Raw genomic sequence first — 23,755 nt, forward strand, 5'->3', positions numbered from 1 at the left:
TCCCTCTGAGCTCCGCCCTCTTGCCCTCCTGGGCCCCGAGGGATGTTGACCACAGTGAGACAGTCCCACGCGGGCCCCTGCTCTGGGGACTGGGACGCCAACAGCGTCCCAGGTCATGGCGGGCCAACAGGTCATGGCGGGACAGCCGGAGGCCATCCAGCTGGGCTAGCGGTGTTGGAGTGCTTGAGGGCCGTGGTGAAGCCCCCAGACGTGTGCATGCCTCACTCTCCAGCGCCGCCCCCGGGGGCCGGCAAGGAGACCCCCCGGTGTGCGGATCCAGCTCCGCAGTGCACGGCGTGAGAGACCAGGGGAGGTCCCCAGGGAAGAGAGACGGCTCTTCCTCCTCTTCGGAGGGGAGTGAGCTCCCTCTTCGGGCCCCTACAGGTTCGGGCCCCTACAGGTCGCAGCAGCAGGAGCTCCAATCCAGAGCCTCTCCAGCAGCTGGGTGCAGCGGGGGACCAGGCCCTGGGGGGTCTGGGGCTGGGGAGGACCAGGCCCTGGGGGAGGACTAGGCCCTGGGGGGTCTGGCCCTGGGGGGGGGGGGTCTGGCCCTGGGGGTCTGGCCCTGGGGGGTCTGGCCCTGGGGGAGGACTAGGCCCTGGGGGGTCTGGCCCTGGGGGAGGACTAGGGCTGCAGAATGGCTCTCCTCCGTACGAGGCTCCATACTCTGCAGCTCAGGAAGCCATCAAGCACCGTCCCCCCCTCCACCTCATCCTGATGTCAGGAGGAGGAGGAGGAGCCGGACGAGGAGCCGGAGGAGGAGCAGGAGGAGGTTACAGGCAGGCTGCAGGAGGAGCTGGGTAGTGGAAGGTTTCAGCGGACAGGGGGGAGGGTCTTCGGAGGGCTGCTGCTGAGGAAGACCGGATAGGCTTAAGGCGTCCGGAGCGGGAGGGGCTCCCCTGGTCCCGGGGCTGGGTGGAGTTCATGGGTGTTCCCCACACACACACACACACACACACACACACACACACACACACACACACACACACACAGAAGGTCTAAAAACTACGGGGGGGGGGGTCAACATGCTGCTCTGGTTTCAAAGCTCACAGCGAGGCGCTGGTTGTTGGTTCTGTTATTATTGTTGTTGTTTGAACTCTCATTCAGTGATACCAAGTCCATCCCTGTGCCTCCTCCTCCTCCTCCATCAGGATGCATCAGCACCTCCATCTCAGCCTCCTCCTTGCGCACCTCCTCCTCGTCCTCCTCCTCCACGGTGCTGAACTCCAGGCGGAGCCGCAGCTCCTCCAGGGCCCCGCCCCCAGCCGCCGCCGCCGCCCCGCCCCCCGCCGCCGCCGCCGCCGCCCCGCCCCCGCCCCCCGCCGCGGCCCCTGGGTGGGGCGGGGGCCCCTCGTCGTCCAGCAGGGCGTCGCGCTCCACGTCCTCGATCTGGATGAACACCGCGTGGGCGTCCAGGGGCGGCGGCGGCGCCGCGCTGTGCGCCGGCGTGGACGGCTCGCTGTCCAGCGCCGAGTCCGACAGCCGGCGGAAGTAGTAGTTGTTGTAGGCGGGGTCCACGTCCAGCCCCCCCACCCGGCCCGGGGTCAGCCGGGACGGCGACACGCCGCCGGGCTCCGCTGGGGCCCGCGGGCAGCACTGGGACCCCGGGCGGCCGTCGGTGGACATCTCACAGTCCATGTCGGGGTGCCACAGCCGGTTGTGGCGCTGCTTACTGGAAACACACAGACAAGTATAGATGTATAGATATAGAACACAGACACAAGTATACATGTATAGATATAGAACACAGACACAAGTATACATGTATAGATATAGAACACAGACAAGTATAGATGTATAGATATAGAACACAGACACAAGTATACATGTATAGATATAGAACACAGACACAAGTATACATGTATAGATATAGAACACAGACACAAGTATACATGTATAGATATAGAACACAGACACAAGTATACATGTATAGATATAGAACACAGACAGATGTATAGATATAACACTTCATCCTATGGGGCACTTCTTGCCCCATAGGATGGGGAACTCTGAGGCAACTTTCCTGGAGTTCCAAGACAATCCATCTGGTTGAACTTGAAAAGGTAATAAAGGCATCGAAACCAACAACCTGTATGTTGGATCCTCTCCCTTCCAAGGTTCTTGGAAGGGAGTCTCTCGCTTTCTACGGGAATTGTTCCCTCTAGTTTCAAGGCTGCGGTGATAAAGCCGCTACTCAAAAAGCCTGGTCTAGATCCTGAATTAGTCTGCAACTATCGGTCTATATCGAACCTCCCTTTCCTGTCCAAGGTACAGGAAAGGATTGTAGCAACGCAAATCGTCGACTATCTGACGACAAACAATCTCTTCAAACCTTTTCAGTACGGGTTCAGGACTTTCACTCAACTGAAACTGCTGTGACAAGAGTGGTAAATTATATCCTTCTTGCTTTGGATACAAATACAAGCTTGATGCTTGTGTTGCTCGACCTTAGTGCTGCGTTTGACACGATCGACCACAGCATTCTTCTTCACCGTCTTGAGCAGTATGTTGGCTTGGGGGTACGGCTCTTCTCTGGCTTACATCACAGATACAACACAGTTTGTGCTCTATGAGGGTTCAGAATCAAAGCACTGCAAACTACACTTTGGTGTAGCACAAGGGTCGGTCCTTGGTCCATGGCTTTTTGCAATCTACATGCTTCCCTTGGGCAACGTTATACGCAGCTTTGGAATTAGCTTCCACTGCTATGCGGATGACACCCAACTCTTTATTCCTGTAGAATCAAGAGACTCAGTCCAGATCCAGAAGGTTGAGTCCTGTCTGGCTGCAGTGAAGAGGTGGATGTCACAGAAATTCCTGCAGCTTAACACTGGGAAGACAGAGATGATAATTATCAGCTCAAAACTGGACCAGAAAATTGGAGACAGTCTCACTGTGGTTGGATGGCTTGGCCATCCCACAGAGTGCATGTGTCAGAAATCTTGGTGTCCTGTTCGACCCTCTGCTGTGCTTTGACCAACATGTTAGAAGCATAACTAAAATAGCTTTCTTCCACCTGAGAAACATTGCAAGACACTGATTCATGCATTTATATCATCAAGACTGGATTATTGTAATTCAGTGTTCTCGGGTCTACCTTACTCTATCACGAGAAGTCTACAGCTTGAACAGAATGCTGCAGCTAGACTACTGACCGGAACGAGAAAGTTTGATCACATCACTCCTATTCTCCTCTTTGCACACACACAGATGTATAGATATAACACACAGGCAGATGTATAGATATAACACAGACAGATGTATAGATATAACACACAGACAGAAGTATAGATATAGAACACACAAACAGATGTATAGATGTATAGATATAGAACACACAGACAGAAGTATAGACTAGGGATGTCAACGGTAAACCGTTAATGGGCAAACTGTCCAGAATATTTTTGACTGGTTACACATGTCGGTCTATCGGTTAATTTGCATATACACGTTGCATGTACACGTGTATATGCAAATTAAATATGAATAATTCATCTGTTGATTGTCTTTAATGATCATCATATAAGTAGGAAGTGATTGAACTCTGAGTAGCAAACTCAGATGTATATATATTATTGAAAATCCTGCATGGAAATGTACATAAAAAAAATCGCTGCTTACTCTTCATAATCTGGACTTATTTAGGTATATACAATTTAGAGATTATTATAACAAAGAATTGAAGATGGAAATCTCTTACGAAATAAACCCAGTTGTAAAGAATATGATGAATGCATATAAGCCAAATAGTAAATGTGTAAAAGTAATCTCCATGTTTTATGAAAGTATTATGGAATGTAAGGGCAACTCAACATTATATCTAAAATGAAGGTGGGAAAAATAATTAAGTGTAGAAATTCCGTCGGATGTATGGTATGATATGTGTGTAACTCAACATACTTCCACAAGTTCACGACAGCTGATGTTCAACTAGAAAAATTTGGTGCGGTTTTTTATTACACCTAAAATCAGCAGTAAAGCATCTTTAACACCCCAACCATGTTGGAGACAATGTGGCTGCTTAGAAGCACACCACACACATATTTTTTGGAGTTCTGAAAAACTGAAGTCATTTTGGGAAGATGTGCATTCAGTCTTAATTAATGTGCTTGGATATAAGATTCCTTTGTCATGCACTGTCTTGTACACATTTCACTGGTTACACTACAGTTGGACCGATACTTGGTAAAAATATTCACAGCAGCAAGGAAAACCATAACTAGAAGCTGGTACAAGCCTGATTCACCTAAACAGCAGCAATAGCTTGATGTCATTCAGGAAATAAGGACAATGGAACGACTGACTTGTGTTTTAGGTTTGAGAGTAGATCTGTATGCTAAAAGATGGCAGAAGTGGATACTTTACTTGGACAAATTATAAGGACACTTGCTCTCACTCTGTATTCGTTTAAGTGTAAGGCAGCTACTTGAACTGTGCTTATTTTATTTTATGTATTTTGTCTTTTGGTATACATCATGTTTTCCCCACAGGCTCTGTTTTTGTTTGTTCTTGTTTTATTTGTTTGTTTTTTATTGAATGTTTTGTCCTATCTGTACTAAATTAACGTTTGTAAGTTGATCTGACTATGTGCAGTTGTGATATGTTAAAAACTCAATAAAAATTAAAGTAAAAAAAAAAATAATAATAATTTGTTGCATCAAGATTCATCGATGATCGTTTCAGAACCGAATCGTTGATCTCTGAATCTGAATCAAATTGAATCGTGAGGTGCCAAGAGATTCCCACCCCTATTTAAAGGTTACCGCTGTATCAGCTTTTCTTTCCCAAATCATTTAACCAACCATTTATCCTAAAACAAGATTTTGTTTTGGAAGGCTGGAATATATTTTGCTCAAGATTATTATTATTATTATTATTATTATTATTTTAATGCATGGCATAGCCTACTACAGTGTTCATTCATGCAGCCCCTATGGAATTTTTTCCCCACAATCCACACGCTATTTCTATGCAGTTTCAGACATATGAACAATCATCAACATCATAATATTTCAATTAGGCTAATCGTGTGCATGTTTGTGCTGTGTATAGCCTACGTGTGTGTAAGCGTATGTTGCAGTTCCGACCTGCCATGGCACGTCAAAATAGCAACACTGACTGGCTATCCGCTAGTACATTTAGATTAGGTATTTTTCATTCAGCGGCGCAATTTTTTGATCGGTGAAATAGCACCTTTTGCGACTTTGAAATCCTATAAAAAAGTAATGGGTATTTCAACTGTAGGGGACATCTGGGTTCTCTTTTCTAGACTCCAATTTGTGATCGTTAAGGTTTTTTTGACGGGTGAAATCCATGTTCATCCAAATGTGTCGGGTCTGTGGAAATGATCAAAACTCCTATTGTTTACATCTTCTCCTTCCCATATTCCCACTGGGACACAGCGGTGCCTTGACCTGGATTATGTATACACTCACCAGCAGGGCCGACGGACTGGGGGTGTGAGGGGGACAGGCTTGGGAGGGCCCAAGGCAGAGGGGGGCTTAGATAGATTTATTTTTTGTTGTTCAAATAGTTTTTGTGCTGTGTATAGCCTAAGTGTGTGTACGCTTATGTTCCAGTTCCGACCTGCCTTGGCACTCAAAATAGCAACACCAACTGCGCTATCCGCTCGTGCATTTAGACCAGGTATTTTTCGGTCAGTGGTGCAATTGCAGTGGCGCAATTTTTTGATCTGTAAAATAGCACCAAGTATCATTTGCGCCGGAACATGCCTCTACTTTTCGCCGACACGCCTCTCCAGGTGCAAGTGTAGTGGTGCCTGTTTGCTGCGGGGGAAAATCAGCTTTGCGCCGGGTGCAAATTAGCAACGATACATGCGTCGGGGTAGAAAGTCAATTGTGCTGGGTGCAAGATAGGGCCCCAATGTACTTACATTATCCCCTGTGTTCGTGCGCAGTGTAACTGAACATTTGCTTTATATATAGATGAATAGATATAACACACAGACATACTGTATACATAGATACATAGATATCAGCTCTGTTCACAACATAAGGCCACATATGTGTGATAAGTTGCTGCCTAGCTAAGGCCACACTGATATTCGTGAACAATTCAATTGTGGAGGCGCTGATGTCAGCAGAAGCCTGTGGGCGGTGAGGCCCCGGGCTGGGGTGCGGTGCGGGGCTCTACCTGGCGTCCAGGATGCCCTCGTACTCGGCCAGCTGCCTCATGAAGGCGGCGTTGGGCCTGGTGATGCTTCTCTTCTGCTTGACGAAGCCGTAGGCCTTCTCCAGAGACCAGCCGTACTCCTTCATGGCGTAGGCGATCACCGTGGACGCCGAGCGGCTCACACCCATCTTGCAATGCACCAGACACTTGGAGTTGTTCTTCCTGTTATGGAAGGTGGCATTCCATTTGATTCAATTGCGGGGTTCGAAAAAACATAACATATCCCGTTAACACTTGAAAAGATTGAACAGATATTTCCAAAGTAGTCCTTTAAGGTAAAACAACCAGATGAAAAGACGTACACATGACATGGACTCACACGCATGCACGCACACGCACACACACACACACACACACACACACACACACACAGTGTGGGTGTCACACTCACCTGGCCTTGAGGATGAAGTGGTAGGTGTGGTTCCAGTGGGCCAGCAGGTCTGTGGCCTCCTCATCATACACTCGTATGTTGTGGTAGCAGAATGTCCCGGGGAAGAAGTTGTCGATCTCCCGGGTCACGTTGAGGATGTAGCCCACTCTGGGGGGGGGGGGAGGGTCACCCATTTAGTCAATTACACTTCAAATGATTGTTAGTTTGTGTTTTTATCTTGGGTCAAAGCAGGTGCTCACCCCGTCTCCTGCAGCTCCTCCAAGTTAGACGCGTTCCATTCTGAGCCCTGGGCGACAGGAAACACATCGTCAACACTGCTCCTCGTTCTGTACCGCCCTTCTCTACAGTAGCTGTTATCCAGTCAAAGATGTTATTATTATATCTGGAAGACAACCTTTGAAGTCCTATAAAAAGCTAATGGATAATGGTAAAGCTAATGGATAATGGTAAAGGTAATGGGTATTTCAACTGTAGGGGACATCTGGGTTCTCTTTTCTAGACTCCAATTTCTGATCGTTAAGGTTTTTTTGGCGGGTGGTTGGGCCAGTGAAATTCATGTTCATCCAAATGTGTCGGGTCTGTGGAAATGATCAAAACTCCTATTGTTTACATCTTCTCCGTCCCATATTCCCACTGGGACACAGCGGTGCCTTGACCTGGATTATGTATACACACTCACCATTACTATCAGACCCCCCCACATGGCCAATGCCCATCACATGTTACCACAGCCATAGACAGCCAACATATTCATATTCAAGACTAAATACAAATACATTTGCCTGATTTGTCTGACAAGGACAAGAAAACAGTAAAAAGGTAAAATGTTAACGTTTGTTATATTTACTTAAAAAATGATCAATAGAAAGATAAATCAATCATTCAATTATAAGTAATGGAATGTTCTGCCTGGCGGTTACTAGCAAGTAGCTACCAGGTAAAGGTGGTCGAAGATCAGCGAGGCCTTGTCCATCTGACCCAGGATCAGAAGCATCTCGTTGTCGATGAACTCCTTGTACTCGTTCAGGTTGCAGCTCATATGCTGCTCCAGCTCTGTGCGGATCTAAAACACAGAAAGCTCTTGACTGTTTCCGAGTGGCATCATTGTCATTATTACTCCTATTGGTTCCATTTACTGATTTGGCACTTTGGCAGATAGGAGGTTCGAAACTCACAACCTTTTGCTGGGAGACAAAGACCCTAACCACTAGCTCATATCCACAAACTATTCTGTACTCATTGTTGTACATCAATGTATATTGTTATGCTGTGAAGGTCTGAGGTGACCTTGACTCTGATATTGTTTTCTACACGTTTTCATATCCTCCAGCCCTAGAATTTATACAAAACACTTCTGTCCGAAGTGACATGAGCGGACCTGGTTCATAGCAGGCTCGCTCTGAGATAACTCCGCCAACGCTGCATTGGCCACTTCTTTCTATGGTCTCATATCCAACACTATTACAAGTTTTCCTCCTTGTTGGTGGCATATGTTGCTGGCTTAACAGTCAACTTGATGCGTCTTTACTGAAGTAATTAGGGACTTGGGAGCATCTTTGGCTTCACACTACACAGGAGCCGGGAGTCTGACGGTAGCCTACGTAGTCGAGGGGTCTCTAGCAGCAGCCTACAAACTTTACTAATGTTGTTTACTGAGGGGAACTGATTCCTTATCAGAGTATACAGAAGGCAGTATAGTAAACTGGAGCTTCAAATATAAATAGATTCATATTATTTTTTATCACCAAGTCAAACGTGGCGAACACTCGATGCCTTCACCTCATCTCATGGAATCAGCCTTTCCATTGTGCCATTGCACAAACATCCCCCTATCCAACCAGTAAAAACACTGAAATAGCAGTAGTGGCTTGGGAATCCCCTGGGCAATCCCATTTTAATAGATGATGGCTTTTGAAGCCTATTCGTGATTGAGTGAACCCGAGCGTCCAGGGAAGCAGCTGCTTGAAGCTGGTGTGCTTTGTGTTCACCTGTTTGGACGTGACGTTGTCCAGGTCCTGGTAACTCATGACGCTGCGGAGCTTGGCCTTCAGGAGTCCCTCGGTGCACTCTCTCTCTGACGGCCTGGAGGACCACACAGACACACACACTGTAACCTACTGCACTGGGGGCCACACACACTGTAACCTACTGCACTGAGGACCACACACACTGTAACCTACTGCACTGAGGACCACACACACTGTAACCTACTGCACTGAGGACCACACACACTGTAACCTACTGCACTGAGGACCACACACACTGTAACCTACTGCACTGGGGGCCACACACACTGTAACCTACTGCACTGGGGGCCACACACACACACACACACACACACACACACACACACACACACACACACACACACACACACACACACACACACACACACACAGTAACCTACTGCACTGGGGGCCACACACACTGTAACCTACTGTACTGGGGGCCACACACACTGTAACCTACTGCACTGGGGGCCACACAAACACACACTGTAACCTACTGCACTGAGGACCACACACACTGTAACCTACTGCACTGGGGGCCACACACACTGTAACCTACTGCACTGGGGGCCACACACACTGTAACCTACTGCACTGGGGGCCACACACACACACACATACACACACACACACACACACACACACACACACACACTGTAACCTACTGCACTGGGGGCCACACACACTGTAACCTACTGCACTGGGGGCCACACACACACACACACACATACACACACACACACACACACACACACACACACACACACACACACACACACACACACACACACACACACACACACACACACACACACTGTAACCTACTGCACTGGGGGCCACACACACTGTAACCTACTGTACTGGGGGCCACACACACTGTAACCTACTGCACTGGGGGCCACACAGACACACACACTGTAACCTACTGCACTGGGGGCCACACACACTGTAACCTACTGCATTGGGGGCCACACTCACTGTAACCTACTGCACTGGGGGCCACACAGACCTCACACTGTAACATACTGCACTGGGGGCCACACACACTGTAACCTACTGCACTGGGGGCCACACAGACCTCACACTGTAACATACTGCACTGGGGGCCACACAGACACACACACACTGTAACCTACTGCACTGGGGGCCACACACACTGTAACCTACTGCACTGGGGGCCACACACACTGTAACATACTGCACTGGGGGCCACACACACTGTAACCTACTGCACTGGGGGCCACACAGACCTCACACTGTAACATACTGCACTGGGGGCCACACACACTGTAACCTACTGCACTGGGGGCCACACAGACCTCACACTGTAACATACTGCACTGGGGGCCACACACACTGTAACCTACTGCACTGGGGGCCACACAGACCTCACACTGTAACCTACTGCACTGGGGGCCACACAGACCTCACACTGTAACATACTGCACAAGGTTTCGGGAAACCGGGCCCTGATCAATACAATCAGAGAGTCACCAAAAAGGCAGACAGGCGTCTCTTTCCGTTAGCCTGCAGGTGGGAACAGTTTGCGCCCGGTTTGCCCCTCCCGCTGGACGATGCGAGTGAGCAGTGTGAAGTCAGTTACTTCCATGATTTCTACATTTCTAAATTAGTGACTGAAATGTAATTACGCTAGGCCTACTCCCATTTATTCGGGCATGTTTATGGAAAATAAGTGCACGCCCCGCCACTCGTAACGCACTTATAAAACGCATTTGTCAATTGATGGAACGGTTAAATCATACATCATCAAGACCACAATTTGGAAAAAATGGAATCAATTACAGATAAATAATTCGTAAATAATTCATGAACTACTGTTCTGAACCTCAATTCTGAAAGCAGGACTTTGGAGAAGTGATATAGACTATAGACTTTTTGGTGGAACACATTTGACCGAATTATTTGTGACCCCCCCAATGTTGACCTGAAGTTGGCGCCACTGGCTATACTCAATTCAATTGACTTGACACTGACTTGTCCACAAACATGTCGGGCGAGTCTGGACGTGTGGTCTCCAGGTCCGTCATGGCGTTCCACTGGTTGATGCAGCTCTGCTCTGAGGAGACGCAGCTGTCGTAGTAGCCCAGCCAGGTGAGGGCCATGCCCCCGGGGAAGTAGTTGTGTCTGCGCGACACCTCGCATGCCTTGTGTAGGATCTGCAGGGCCGACCTGCCAGCGGGGAAGGACGACACAGCAACATGCCAGTACGCACTGTTAAACAACCACCATGTTGCTATGATCACAGAAATATATGTCAGCGATACAAACACATATTGCATAATTACACATCAAATGATGTGTTAAAACATCAAAAAACACCCATGTTTGATATTGTTAATGACATCAAGTCGCACAACTCAACTTCAAAAATTATAATTCCAAGATTTTTTTTATTTTTTATGAGGTGTTTTTTTCAGAGTTGCCGTGAACACATTAGATCTTCAGGAAAAAAGTGGTTAAATTCTTCAGAAAAAAAACTTGGATAAATTCATTGGGGATGCAAGAGTTGTTGATATCGCATCAGATTCAAGACGATGATGCTGGTCTACAAGGCAGTCGATGGTACTGCACCTGCCTACCTCCAAGCGTTGGTCAGACCACACCCCCCCGCTCCGCTCACCTCCCTAAGCTGGACGCCTGGTACCGCCATCGCTGAGAGCAGCCAAAAGTCACGACTCTCCGCAGCGGTGGCACTCCCTGAGCGGAGACCACCAGCTTCCGCAAGAGACTCAAGACTCACTTGTTCAGAGTTCACCTGGACCCTGCATAGCCTCCCCCTTACCCCCCACCGCCCCTCCTCCTCCCTTACTCTCCTAAAAGCTCTTCTAAAAAAGTAGGAAAAAAAGTACTATTTTTTTCCTAAAAAAATAGTACTTGGCATTGTGTTGCGTCTTATCCTAGCTATCTTTGTTGTATACGGGGAATGGGTTAACCTAGTGATGGTTAGTGCTTGGCACTTGGTTCTATGAACATCCTGACTTTACAGACAGCGATATATTGTTGTTTCTCTTTCTTTTGACTTCCTTAAAGTCGCTTTGGATAAAAGCGTCTGCTAAATGCCCTCAATGTAAATATCAAACACAGCACACAACACATATTTTCTGAGGTGTTCTTTCAGAGCTGCCTTGAACACACTTTCTATGTGTTTGGTCATCCACTTTTTGGGCATTTAGCAGGACTTTTTTCCACAGGAAAAAAAAGTGGATGAATTATTCACAAAAAACTGATAAATTCATTGGGGATGAAAGAGTTGTTGATATCAAACACAGCACTTTGTACTCCTTACCACATAGCCTGGACGGAGACCGGTTTGAAGACGTGAGTCCGCTCCACCGTGTTCACGGTGAACCCCCTTGGGAGGTAAAATACAGATTAGGGATGCACCCATTCCACTTTTTCTCAGACCAAGTACAAAGTACAGTAAGTACAAATACAGCAAGTACAAATACTTAGTCACTGGGTACTCGCCGATAAAGAGTACCGATATGAGTACTAAATAATACCATTACAGTTTAAAGAGCCAGTGAATCCAAAACCACATCTTTTTTGTTTTAAACATGGTCATTTGTCTTATTGTATTATTTGTGATTGTAAAAATAGTAATCTATACCATTTTATCACGGTTATTGAAATAAGTCCCCAATTTAGAGAAAAAAAGGGGTAGAATCCTATGTTTTAGCCCTGCTCCCTAAAACACTACATGAACGTTCCACTCTGCTGAACGCAGATAGCGTTCTTTAGTGACGTCAGACTACATTCTCCGAGGTAGTCTGACGTCACTACCAAGCTCTGTCTCTCCAGCGGTGTGTGTGGACGTGTGGAGCTCTGTCTCTCCAGCGGTGTGTGTGGACGTGTGGAGCTCTGTCTCTCCAGCGGTGTGTGTGGACGTGTGGAGCTCTGTCTCTCCAGCGGTGTGTGTGGACGTGTGGAGCTCTGTCTCTCCAGCGGTGTGTGTGGTCGTGTGGAGCTCTGTCTCTCCAGCGGTGGACTGCGGTGTCCGTGAGAAAATTGCGGTGGCTCGGTGGCTCACCGGCTCTTTTTGACTCAGAGTTCTAGGAAAGAGGGGGAAGTGTCATCGCCATGGTTACGGCCCACGGCAACTTTGTGATACTCTTTTAGTACCGTTGTAGTGTATGATTGTTATAATGAGCGATGTTGTACAGGTATATGAAATGCGCCACACACTGTAGCGACGTTAACCGTAGTATACTAAAGGCGTCCGGGAATCCTAGCCCTCGGACGTGGGTGATAAATAAATGGCTGCTTAGACGGAGCTTCACCATCCACACACACTGTGGCGTTAAGTTTCCCAAAAGCTCAACTTTATCTCGGTCGGGACAGTCAACCGCTGCCCAGGCAAAGCCCCATCGTCCACTCAAAACACGCCGCTGGTGCCCATTCTTTTGGTCATAGTTTGGTCATAAAATGGCATTGATTACTATGTTGACGTAGCCTGGAAATCCAGACCCACATCTAGAACGCTGTAGGGTCTGGCAACGAGTAATGAAAACGGCCCAACTCGAGTGGCGGCACCGAGCATGCATTTGAAAATAGCACTGCACACAATTGGATAACACTACGACCAATCAGAAGAATACAAGGAGGTGACGTATCCAGAGCCCCATATGCAAAAGCTACCAGCGGAGCTAACCAATAGATTAGACTCTTGCTGTATCCATCAGCATTATGGTTGCCCTCAAAAGGGCTGGCTGTAACTGTTAGACTATATAAATGTAACTATTCATTAACATATTGTTAAATTACTGTCTCTGCATTTGATAATTATTTATTCAAGTGTACAACTATTGTTCATGCAATTACATAAATAATATCTAAGCACATTTCTTTGAAACTCGGGCGATTTCTTCAGTGACAAATAAGCTAGCTTTCACTGCTGCATCATTTTGGGCTGTTATTGCAGTCTGCCTTTTAATTCTTGGACAATTTTTTTTTTTTGGAGGCTACATTTAGCATCCTCATCAGCCATCAGCGAAACTGCCTCGTAGCTCAAACATGTATCTGTTAGTAACTTGTTAGCAACTTGTTTGGAAACACTGCAATCTGGTGGCATAATGCCATCATTTCGCAGGTTGCACATCTTTTTTTTTTTAAGACGTGCCTTTGAAGCTCTTGCGGGCCAAATAAATGAGGTAGAGTAGGAGGTTTGACAGGTCTGCTCTAGTCTATAGTAACCACTGACTACACAGCAGGGGAAAGCAGAGAGCAGGACTCACCCATCTCCGTCCAGGTGGATCTTGGTGTCGCTCCACAGAGGAAGAACCATGCCGATGGAACAGTTCTTACTGACGGGAGGGCAAAGCATGAGGGACAATGTGTGAGAAATGATAGCGCCCACACAAATGACTTTGCTATGCTACACACCCAGGGGGAAGACTCAATGTATCTAAAGGATATGGCAGTGTTTCTAATGCTACACGCCCAGGGGGAAGACTCAATGTATCTAAAGGATATGGCAGTGTTTCTAATGCTACACGCCCAGGGGGAAGACTCAATGTATCTAAAGGATATGGCAGTGTTTCTAATGCTACACGCCCAGGGGGAAGACTCAATGTATCTAAAGGATATGGCAGTGTTTCTAATGCTACACGCCCAGGGGGAAGACTCAATGTATCTAAAGGATATGGCAGTGTTTCTAATGTCAGAAATGGGGCCCTGAAGAGAATGCAGGTGGAGGGGAGGGAGTGGGTACAGTTGAAAGTGGAGGTTGTGGAGGTAAAGTTGATGGTGGGGATGAGGGCTGAATAATTTAGGGAAATAATCGAATTGTGATTTTTTTAGACCAATATTGCGATTGCGAGTTAGTACGCGATTTTTATTTTCAAAGCTCCTTATCTTCTGTATTATTCACTAAACACAAGCAATAAATCATTCTATAGTATGAACAACACAACAATGGAATAAGTCAACATATAAACTGCTCTTTCCTGTAGGCCAGGCCGATGTGTTGAGATGAATTGATGCACAAATTATAATATCTATATTTAACCATTGAATTGTAAAAGAAAAATACATACAAGTCTTACTGATCTCCAGTCAGTAACAAATCACACAAACTAAAATGCAGAAATATAAAAAATAACAAATATCTGGCTCTATCACTCTAAAGACATGTAGATAACTCAAAAGTTGTTGAAATAAACATGTAAAATGTGCGACTTGACCATATGTCCGCAGTAGTAACGAAAAACTCATGCATGTTTTTGAAAAGCCCCGGTAGGGCAGTCTTGCCAAACCCTGTGTGGGGGGGCATGCTGTATGGTTTATCAGTGTATTAATCGAAGCCATCAACCTGGCCATGGTCACCATTTTGATCATATCTTTCCCTATGAACTCCGTTTTGAATCTTGTTCATATGGAGTTATACTCCATATGAACGGTCGGTTTTCCTCATATGAACGGTCGCTTTTCGGTCGCTTTTCCCTGCTTCCTCGGTCGGGTTTTTGTCAGGTTTTTTTTATGGCAACATCAACCAATCAAAGCGTAGCGGGGCAAGTTGTTTCCTTCATCTACCGCTAGTGCCGCGTACGTGTGAGCCCCACGTGGCCCGGGGTTTCTGATTCCAACTTTTTTTATCGCAGCCTTTGCGATTTGAAAATCGTGTTCTATTACATTGTGTTTTGAATTAGGTTTGAATTAGATTAATGGTTCAGCTCTAGTGGTGATGGAGATAATAAACGTGATGATGGTGAATGCTGAGGGGGTGGTGGTGATGGGGGAGGTGGAGGTGGAGGATGAGGGGGTGGTGGTGATGCAGGAGGTGGTTGTGATGGAGAGGGTGGTGTTGGTAGGAGGTGATGGAGGTGGAGGATGAGGGGGTGGTGGTGATGGGGGAGGTGGAGGTGGAGGATGAGGGGGTGGTGGTGATGCAGGAGGTGGTTGTGATGGAGAGGGTGGTGTTGGTAGGAGGTGATGGAGGTGGAGGATGAGGGGGTGGTGGTGATGGGGGAGGTGGTTGTGATGGAGAGGGTGGTGTTGGTAGGAGGTGATGGAGTTCCTCCTACCTGTCTTTGTTGGTGAAGTCCATTCCCAGCAAGATGTTCTCCTCTGTGTCCTGGCGCCCGTTTGTGTACACCACTACCATGTAACGCACCCGCTCCGACCAGCCGCTCTCCAGACGCACCGCCTGCAGACACACCCCCACCATCACCCAAAGAGCCTGGATCAAAAGCCCTGTACTGACCGCCTGCAGACACACCCCCACCATCACCCAAAGAGCCTGGATCAAAAGCCCTGTACTGACCGCCAGCAGACATTTCCAATAAGATGCGGGATGCTGGTATTTATCATTAGTCATCATTGCAGTTGGTGAGTTACCCATGAACTACCCATTTAAAGGGGTAGTTCGGGATTTTGGACATCGGATCTCATTTCGAAGTGAGCCAGTGTGTTAATTATCATTGGAGACCGTTTTCAACACTTTTCATTCAGTCCTTCTAGTTTTACCCACTCCAAAGTACACCTGAGGCAAACCAATTATAATGCCAGACTATCGATGTAAATGTCTGTGTTGATAGAATAGTGTTAGAAATAAACTTACCCTTGCATCGCATTGCATTTAGTTTATAATCCCTGTAGTTTGAAGCAAGCTACGGCAGCGGCGGCCTGATATTACCTGGAGTGCACTTCTGTTTACGTTCTGCTGTAGTGACTTGGTTGCTACACCGGAGCAAAGCTGCTGAGAAAGTAGTCTAACCCTAACCCTAACCCCAAAATGTAATGTGATCATTGCGATAAAAGGATAGTTTTATTTCTAATATTATTCTATCAACACATCGATAGTCGGGCGTTATAATTGGTTTGCCTCGGGTGTACTGTGGACTGGGTAAAACTGTTTTTATTGGCAGGCTAGCAGTTCCCCTTGACTTGCGCTAGCCTAGCACCAGAGATTTCTGCAACTAGAAGGACTGAATGAAAAGTGTTGAAAACGGTCTCCAATGATAAATAACACACTGGCTCACTTGAAAATGAGATCCGATGTCCAAAATCCTGAACTACCCTTTTAACCTTGACCTACGGAACACTTTAAGTTATAAATAAATCAAACAGTGATGGTGATGAAAAGAAAAGCTACAGGGTGCATTTTAATGCTGAAAGCAAAGCATTCTCCAATGGGCAGTATAAGGCATTGAGTGCAAGATGAGATCCGCTACATGTTGTTCATATCTGGGTGTGACTGTGTGTTCTTTACCACCTCTTACCAATTTGATTCTGTCTTCGGATCTCAGCATGTTGATCATCACCTGAAGGTGTTGAGGTAAGTCACCTATGGACGGACACACACACACACACACACACACACACACACACACACACACAGACAGACAGACAGACAGACAGACAGACAGACAGACTTTAGATGACGGTGATTTAGATGATCAGCCCATGTGTGGACAGAGCTGGTCATTAACTGGAGATTCACAAAGACTAGATCCTGTTCTACACACTCCAATCCAGTAGGTGGTAGTACATTTAAGGGGATATATTCTACCACCAGGTGTGAGTGTGATTAGCCGTTATAAGCCGTTTTGAAAATCGGAAATAGGCCAATTTTCAAAACGGCTTATAACGGCTAATCACACTCACACATGGTGGTATAATATGTCACCTTTAAGAAGAAGAATTCACAGCGTGAATTCGGGTGAGTGAGTGTTGATGATGTTATGAATCAGAATATGAATTGTGGATACGTATCACAATACATGGGACACAATACGATTTGTATCAGACTCATTGCTCTATGATAAATATTGCAATACATTAATACTTTCTAGTTGGACTAACTGTCCGCCATCCTCGATGTGTTCTTAATAAAACACTACAATCTTCAATTTCCTCCTGCATGCTCTACACAGGTGCCTCCCCTTGCCTAAATGTAGGCATTAACTGCCTACATTTAGGCAGTTAATTGTATTAACTGACAATTCTCATTTTTCTGTGTGCTACATGAAAGGGTAGCTCCGGACTATGTACGGACCTGATTCTCTAGACATGGTCCGGAGTGACTTAGGCTGTGAAAGGGTGTGGTAGCTGAGAGTTAATGTGAAGGGCCGCCGACAAACTCAACAGGGGCTTTTCTAAACGAATGTGGGCTTAAACTAGCCCAGACTGTCTGCTCATGTAGAAAACATCTACCGCTGGCCGCAGTATTTCAGAACAATGGTGGTGCCCAAAAGGTGTAAAATACCAATTAAATGGGTACATGTTTAAGTGTAGTGTATTTAAGTATGTACCGGATTGGGCATGTTGAATATGAAAATGTTTGAAACATATTCATACAATTTGAATGTATCTAAAAGGACGACCAAATCACACTATATTCGATCACCTCTACATATGAAACAACCCACAGAACATGGTTGAACATGGTGACAAGGGGAGGCTGAATTAAATGGCTCTTAGTCTGGCATTTTAGTCTCTTAGTCTGTGTTTCTGAATGTTATCCAGATTTACCTAAACACACGTTGCTAAATATATGTATATTAAATATAGAAATAATACACATAGACATTTAAAACTTAAATTGGCCAAGAACATAGATAAACCAAAAAAAGGACCTTAATTAATTTATACAAAATAGGAAAGTTAGCATGTGCCACAGCCAGCAGCAATATTGTACACAAGAGTTCTTGGTTGAACTGACAACCCATCTACATAAGTATTAAATCTGAAACCAAACCTGACGCAAACAATCGAAGATAGATTGATAGTAAACTCTACCCATCTCTACCTCCATCCACAAATTGTCGGTTGTCATTGAGATGCATGGCTTTTAACAGTCTGAATAAAGGACTTGTCATGACATCCACATTGACTGGAGTGGGGGTTGTGATGGTGCAGGGAAACAGCTGACCTGCGTGCTGGTGGTGGGGCGGTGCGTGCTGGCCCTGGGGGCTGGTGCCCTGCTGCAGGAACAAAGCCGCTCCCTTCACCATGAAGAAACTCTCACTGAGGCTGGAGGAGGACAAGAGAGGAGGGTTAGGACCAGGACCAGGGTTAGGACCAGGACCAGGGTTAGGACCAGGGTTAGGACCAAGACCAGGGTTAGGACCAGGACCAGGACCAGGGTTAGGACCAGGACCAGGACCAGGGTTAGGACCAAGACCAGGGTTAGGACCAGGACCAGGACCAGGGTTAGGACCAAGACCAGGGTTAGGACCAGGACCAGGACCAGGGTTAGGACCAAGACCAGGGTTAGGACCAGGACCAGGACCAGGACCAGGGTTAGGACCAGGACCAGGACCAGGGTTAGGACCAGGGTTAGGACCAAGACCAGGGTTAGGACCAGGACCAGGACCAGGGTTAGGATCAGGACCAGGGTTAGGACCAGGACCACGGTTAGGACCAGGACCAGGGTTAGGGCCAGGGTAAAGACCAGGGTTAGGGCCAGGGTTAGGATCAGGACCAGGGTTAGGACCAGGACCACGGTTAGGACCAGGACCAGGGTTAGGGCCAGGGTAAGGACCAGGACCAGGACCAGGGTTAGGGCCAGGGTAAAGACCAGGGTTAGGACCAGAGTAAAGACCAGGGTAAGGACCAGGGTTAGGACCAGGGTAAGGACCAGGGTAAGGACCAGGGTAAGGACCAGGGTTAGGACCAGGGTAAGGACTGCGCGGCAACACCCTGCAGGACATACAGCTGTAGGCTGGGCGCAACATGGTGGTCAGACTCAGATAGGTTTGCTAAGTATTAGCAATGATCAACGCATAGTATATTGCTTTCCCACTACTATGCTGAAACAAGAAAATGCCCTGCCCAATTGGCTCAAGCTCCCTGACGTTCAGACGGACATTTTGTATTTGTTCTGTGTGGTTGTAGACTTCATGCATTTTCTCAGTCTTTCGTGGCCTCCCTCTGTTGTTGCAAACTCTTGAGCCAGGTTGTAACCATAGATATCTATCACACACGTATCTCGTCTATATTATGCAGCAATTCAACATTTGTATGGTAAATGTTATGCTGACATTATGTACACGTTTTTTTTATGTTTTTTTTAACTTTCAAATCATAACCTATTTATTTGTGATAGTGTGTTTGATTTCAAGCCGAAAGGCATAACATCCTAAACAAATAAAAAAAACACTTTATTACTGATCTGCTTTAGAAGTAGTCCCTGCATCCCTGTGTTGAATTTCTTCTTCCCGTCTCATAGTCATGTTCATGTCTTTAAAACATCTATCACTTTGGCAAGAAGACGTTCCATGCTTCTGCGAGTCTAAGAGGAATGACTTACCTCTGGTTTAACCTTCGTTCATCATCACTCCCAAAATCCTGAAAAATAAAACACATTGAAAATGTCCTTTATGAAAAATCCATTACTATTTATAAAAGGTTGATTATATATTTGTACCAAATATAATGTTCATATATATAAATAATTTAGAGGATAAGAGCTGAATGCTTTCTCACAGTAGTCAGTCATGGGACGCCATTGTTTTATTTAAAATACATAAAGTAAAACATATTGCTGACAAAGTAGATTTAAAACAGTCCAATGACTAAGCAGTTTTTAAATGCTTTATATACCAGAGGATTGTACAGCGCTATCAGCTATAAGCCTCAATGATGCCCCCCAGTGGGCGGAAGATGCACTGCTAGATTGGTTCCATGTCCAGGCAAATTAATTCAACGACTGGCTCCAGTTTAATGACAAGTCAATAGCTGTTTAGAACCAATATTTCTTGTGAATACAAACCCTCAATTCTTGTTTTGAAGATAATTGTACCGTTTCTAACCACTGTGCATATACCCAGAGGACTATAATTTAAATATATAATTTAAAAATATATAATTAAAAAAACAAAACACTAAATTCCCTCTTAAGTGCCTGTCTGCGGTATTGTTGTAGTTCAATTTGACTTGGCTGATTGGCAAAATAACTAACATCTTGAAACAACTCCAAAACGGAAACAAACAACAAAGTGTGTTAACGTGTGTTTTTCTTTATTTGTTATACTAAGTTTAATGCATACAATAGGTTTCTTTGAAGTCTACTTTGTTCATGATTATAATAGCATAATAGATTCATAATATGCAAGCATGCATTTATTATACTGTCTTCACAGTAGTGATTTACAAGTTCTATGAGGAGCTTTTGGTTCTGCTTTGGTTCTAATTCTGCAGTGCGTTAATGCTCTGTACTGTACTGGGAGTCTGTGTGAAGGCTTATTTGTTAAATTAAAATGTGCCATTGTCTAGTAATGTTGAGAGCACATTCCTTCTGGCCATATCAGGTCCTACAGGTCCTTCTCGTTTGGCTCTCAGCGAAGGCGGTCGCACTTTCTGTTCCTCTCCTCCCCGTGACCCTGGCTTTGCTCTTGTCTTGTCTTGTCCTGTCTCGTCTCGTCCTTACAATCACCCCCCTCTACCCCCATCCCACGCCTTCGCCGCTTTTGGCTTCCCCCCCAGTACGACAAGACGGGCCTGTGTCCAGCACCTAACGGCTGCATATGACCGGGTGGCTGCTTGCCTGTACTGGTTAACCCCCCCCCGCCCCCCCTCCGTTGCTGGTTTTGTGTTCTCATGTTGTGACTATGTGCTTATGTGCTGAGGTGTTTTTTTTTTTCCTGTTCCCACACTGTACTCCCCCTGGAGTATAGCCTGGGGGTTGCCTTTTTTCTCCTCCCTCTCCTTATGTCTTGCTGTATTTTTCTCTCACCCTGTCTTCCGGTCCTGTCTACCCCATGTGTGTTGTGTTTATGTGTTGGACTGGTCGATGGCCCACTTTCGTTGTGCATGCAAGTGTACAATGACCAGGTTTATTGTTATCAATAAAGGTTTGTTTGAATTTGAATTTGAATACATGTTGCATAACAACAATCAAGACACATTTTCAACTCATTCAAGTTTATATAATACAGGAGTCTGATATGAATATACAAAGTATATGTTTCTTGATATGTCACAAAAATAGTATTAATATATTAAGCAGCAACAACAGTATCAAAAACATACTATATATTACACATAAGAAAGCAACAGCAGAGTAGTGTATGATGTTGAATGAATTGGTTTATATTAGGCCTGGGCGATATGGCTGAAAGACATATCACAATATAACTTCATCATATTGATCGATATCGATAACTATTGATCATTTTAATGACCTAAAAAGACTAGGAATTACCATGCTGGATTTAAACACACTGTTTAACACTTAATATGACCTTCCACTGTTCTTCATGGATAAACACTCCAATGTCGATACAACAATGAAAAACACTCAAATATTGTAAATAAGTATGGAACCGTGTTTGTGTAACAATTCCATCTGCTAGATTTGGTGGACCAGTCTCTTATCGATATATATCGAACATGTTTTATATTGATATTGATCAAAGTCTATCACAATATGATAATTTATTGTTTTATTTCACAGGCCTAGTTTATATATCCACTACGCCCCATCCCCTGCTGAAACCACCCTGCAAGACCGGCCAAACGATGACATCATAGCTGCAGCAGCCACGTGCTGTGATACTGTGCTGTGATACTGTGCCATCACATTCCCTCTGCTACATGGTAACCTGGCTAGACTGAAGAATTATTTCAAATATAAATGTCACTCTCATACATACTATTGAACATCGGACACTTCATCGTGTTGACAGAAAATGTATGTGCAGTGTCAAACTACTTGTCTTGCAGCCCATCCATTAAAAATAGGGCTCAACAGAAACATCCTAACTCAAAGACATTGGAAATTAAACAGGCTTAACCGTTCAAAGCCCCTGTTCACAATAACTCAGTAATAATAAAAGCTTTATTGAACAAGTGTAACTTGTGTATATTGGACAAGTGGGCCCAAGTGAGTAAGACCACACGCAATATCTAAATTCCCTGCAGTTGAAAATTAAGGTTAATAATAGTTGGAGCACAGAAGTACATAATCGATCATCACCCTGGGCAAACAACCACTAATGCTAAGTTTAAACCAACTTGAAATATGAGAATAACATAGTTTTCCCCCCTCCACGATACTATTTAACAGTCTGGAAAATCCACACCTTTCCATCAAGAGTGTAAATTTGATAAAGTACTTTTTTCTATGTTTATCAATCTTTTTGATATTAGCACCTAGCTACTTCATTCCCAATTAGTGCAATTTCAAAATTAACTAAAATGCATCTTCCATCACATTATACCTAACATTAGAGTTGAACAATTGTGATAGCACTGTGTGATCAGCAACAGTAGTGGAGTGCAGCATTAATGATTGTTCATGATGAACCAACAGAATGCGATACCAATCAAACACTGTCACCCATCAGTTCATACATACACTAACCACTGCAGTACACTGGGCACTATGTCACAATCAGACCATCAATACACTAACCACTGCAGTACACTGGGCACTATGTCACCATCAGACCATCAATACACTAACCACTGCAGTACACTGGGCACTATGTCACCATCAGACCATCAATACACTAACCACTATGTCACCATCAGACCATCAATACACTAACCACTGCAGTACACTGGGCACTATGTCACCCATCAGTCCATCAATAGCTAGCCACAGCAGCTAAAGGTCTTGCTAACCTGCGCTGCCTGCTCCTCTTAGCCCGACCATAAAACAATACGCAAATAAGCCATAAACACTCCCTCTGTGAAACACTATATTACTAACTTTCAAACCGTTATATGGTGTGGTGTTCACCATTATTTTTGCTCATCCCAAACAATGAAAGCTAAATGAACCCCCCTAGCACTAAAGACATCAGATAGCCTAGCTTCACTCAGCAGGCCTACATGTACCACTATGGTAACCTCAGCTTCCTTTGAACGACCGACCGTTCTCCTCTCACTCCCAGCAGACTCACCTCCCCCGCGGCGGTGGTCGCGGTGCTGGCGGTGGATGCTGCACTGGGGGTGGGAGACCGCTGCAGGGTCACCAGCGCCATGCTGGAGGCTGCGGGGCTGGAGGTGCACCGGCGGACGGCCTGGGCTGATGATGTGCTGCTGGTGCCGCTACCTAAACTAACCTAATGATGGACAGCGTTATTCACATCGATCCCTCCAAGGAGCTGGCCACTCCATTATACGTTCACTAGTCCCCGCGGGCACACAATCCACACATTTTAAATCAAAGTATCTATGAGAAAGAAGCGTTTCC

The 23,755-nt window shown here is 45.6% G+C and overlaps 1 protein-coding gene across 1 annotated transcript; it reads right to left on the reverse strand.

Annotated features, from left to right (window-relative positions):
* Positions 1-595: 595 nt before the first annotated feature.
* On the reverse strand, positions 596-23,749 carry LOC311343871 (protein phosphatase Slingshot homolog 1-like). Its single transcript, XM_084468842.1, has 14 exons — positions 23,463-23,749; positions 19,865-19,902; positions 18,485-18,585; positions 16,833-16,897; positions 15,636-15,757; positions 13,848-13,916; positions 11,900-11,965; positions 10,588-10,782; positions 8,572-8,665; positions 7,518-7,646; positions 6,823-6,869; positions 6,584-6,730; positions 6,154-6,354; positions 596-1,672 (listed from the first exon to the last, which is right to left on the reverse strand). The coding sequence occupies exons 1-14, from the start codon at positions 23,541-23,543 to the stop codon at positions 1,021-1,023; spliced, it is 2,007 nt and encodes a 668-aa protein (XP_084324968.1). The 5' UTR covers positions 23,544-23,749; the 3' UTR covers positions 596-1,020.
* Between the last annotated feature and the right edge of the window lie 6 nt (positions 23,750-23,755).

Source organism: Micromesistius poutassou (assembly GCF_964030765.1).
Source record: "Micromesistius poutassou genome assembly, chromosome: 5".
Taxonomy (NCBI): domain Eukaryota; kingdom Metazoa; phylum Chordata; class Actinopteri; order Gadiformes; family Gadidae; genus Micromesistius; species Micromesistius poutassou.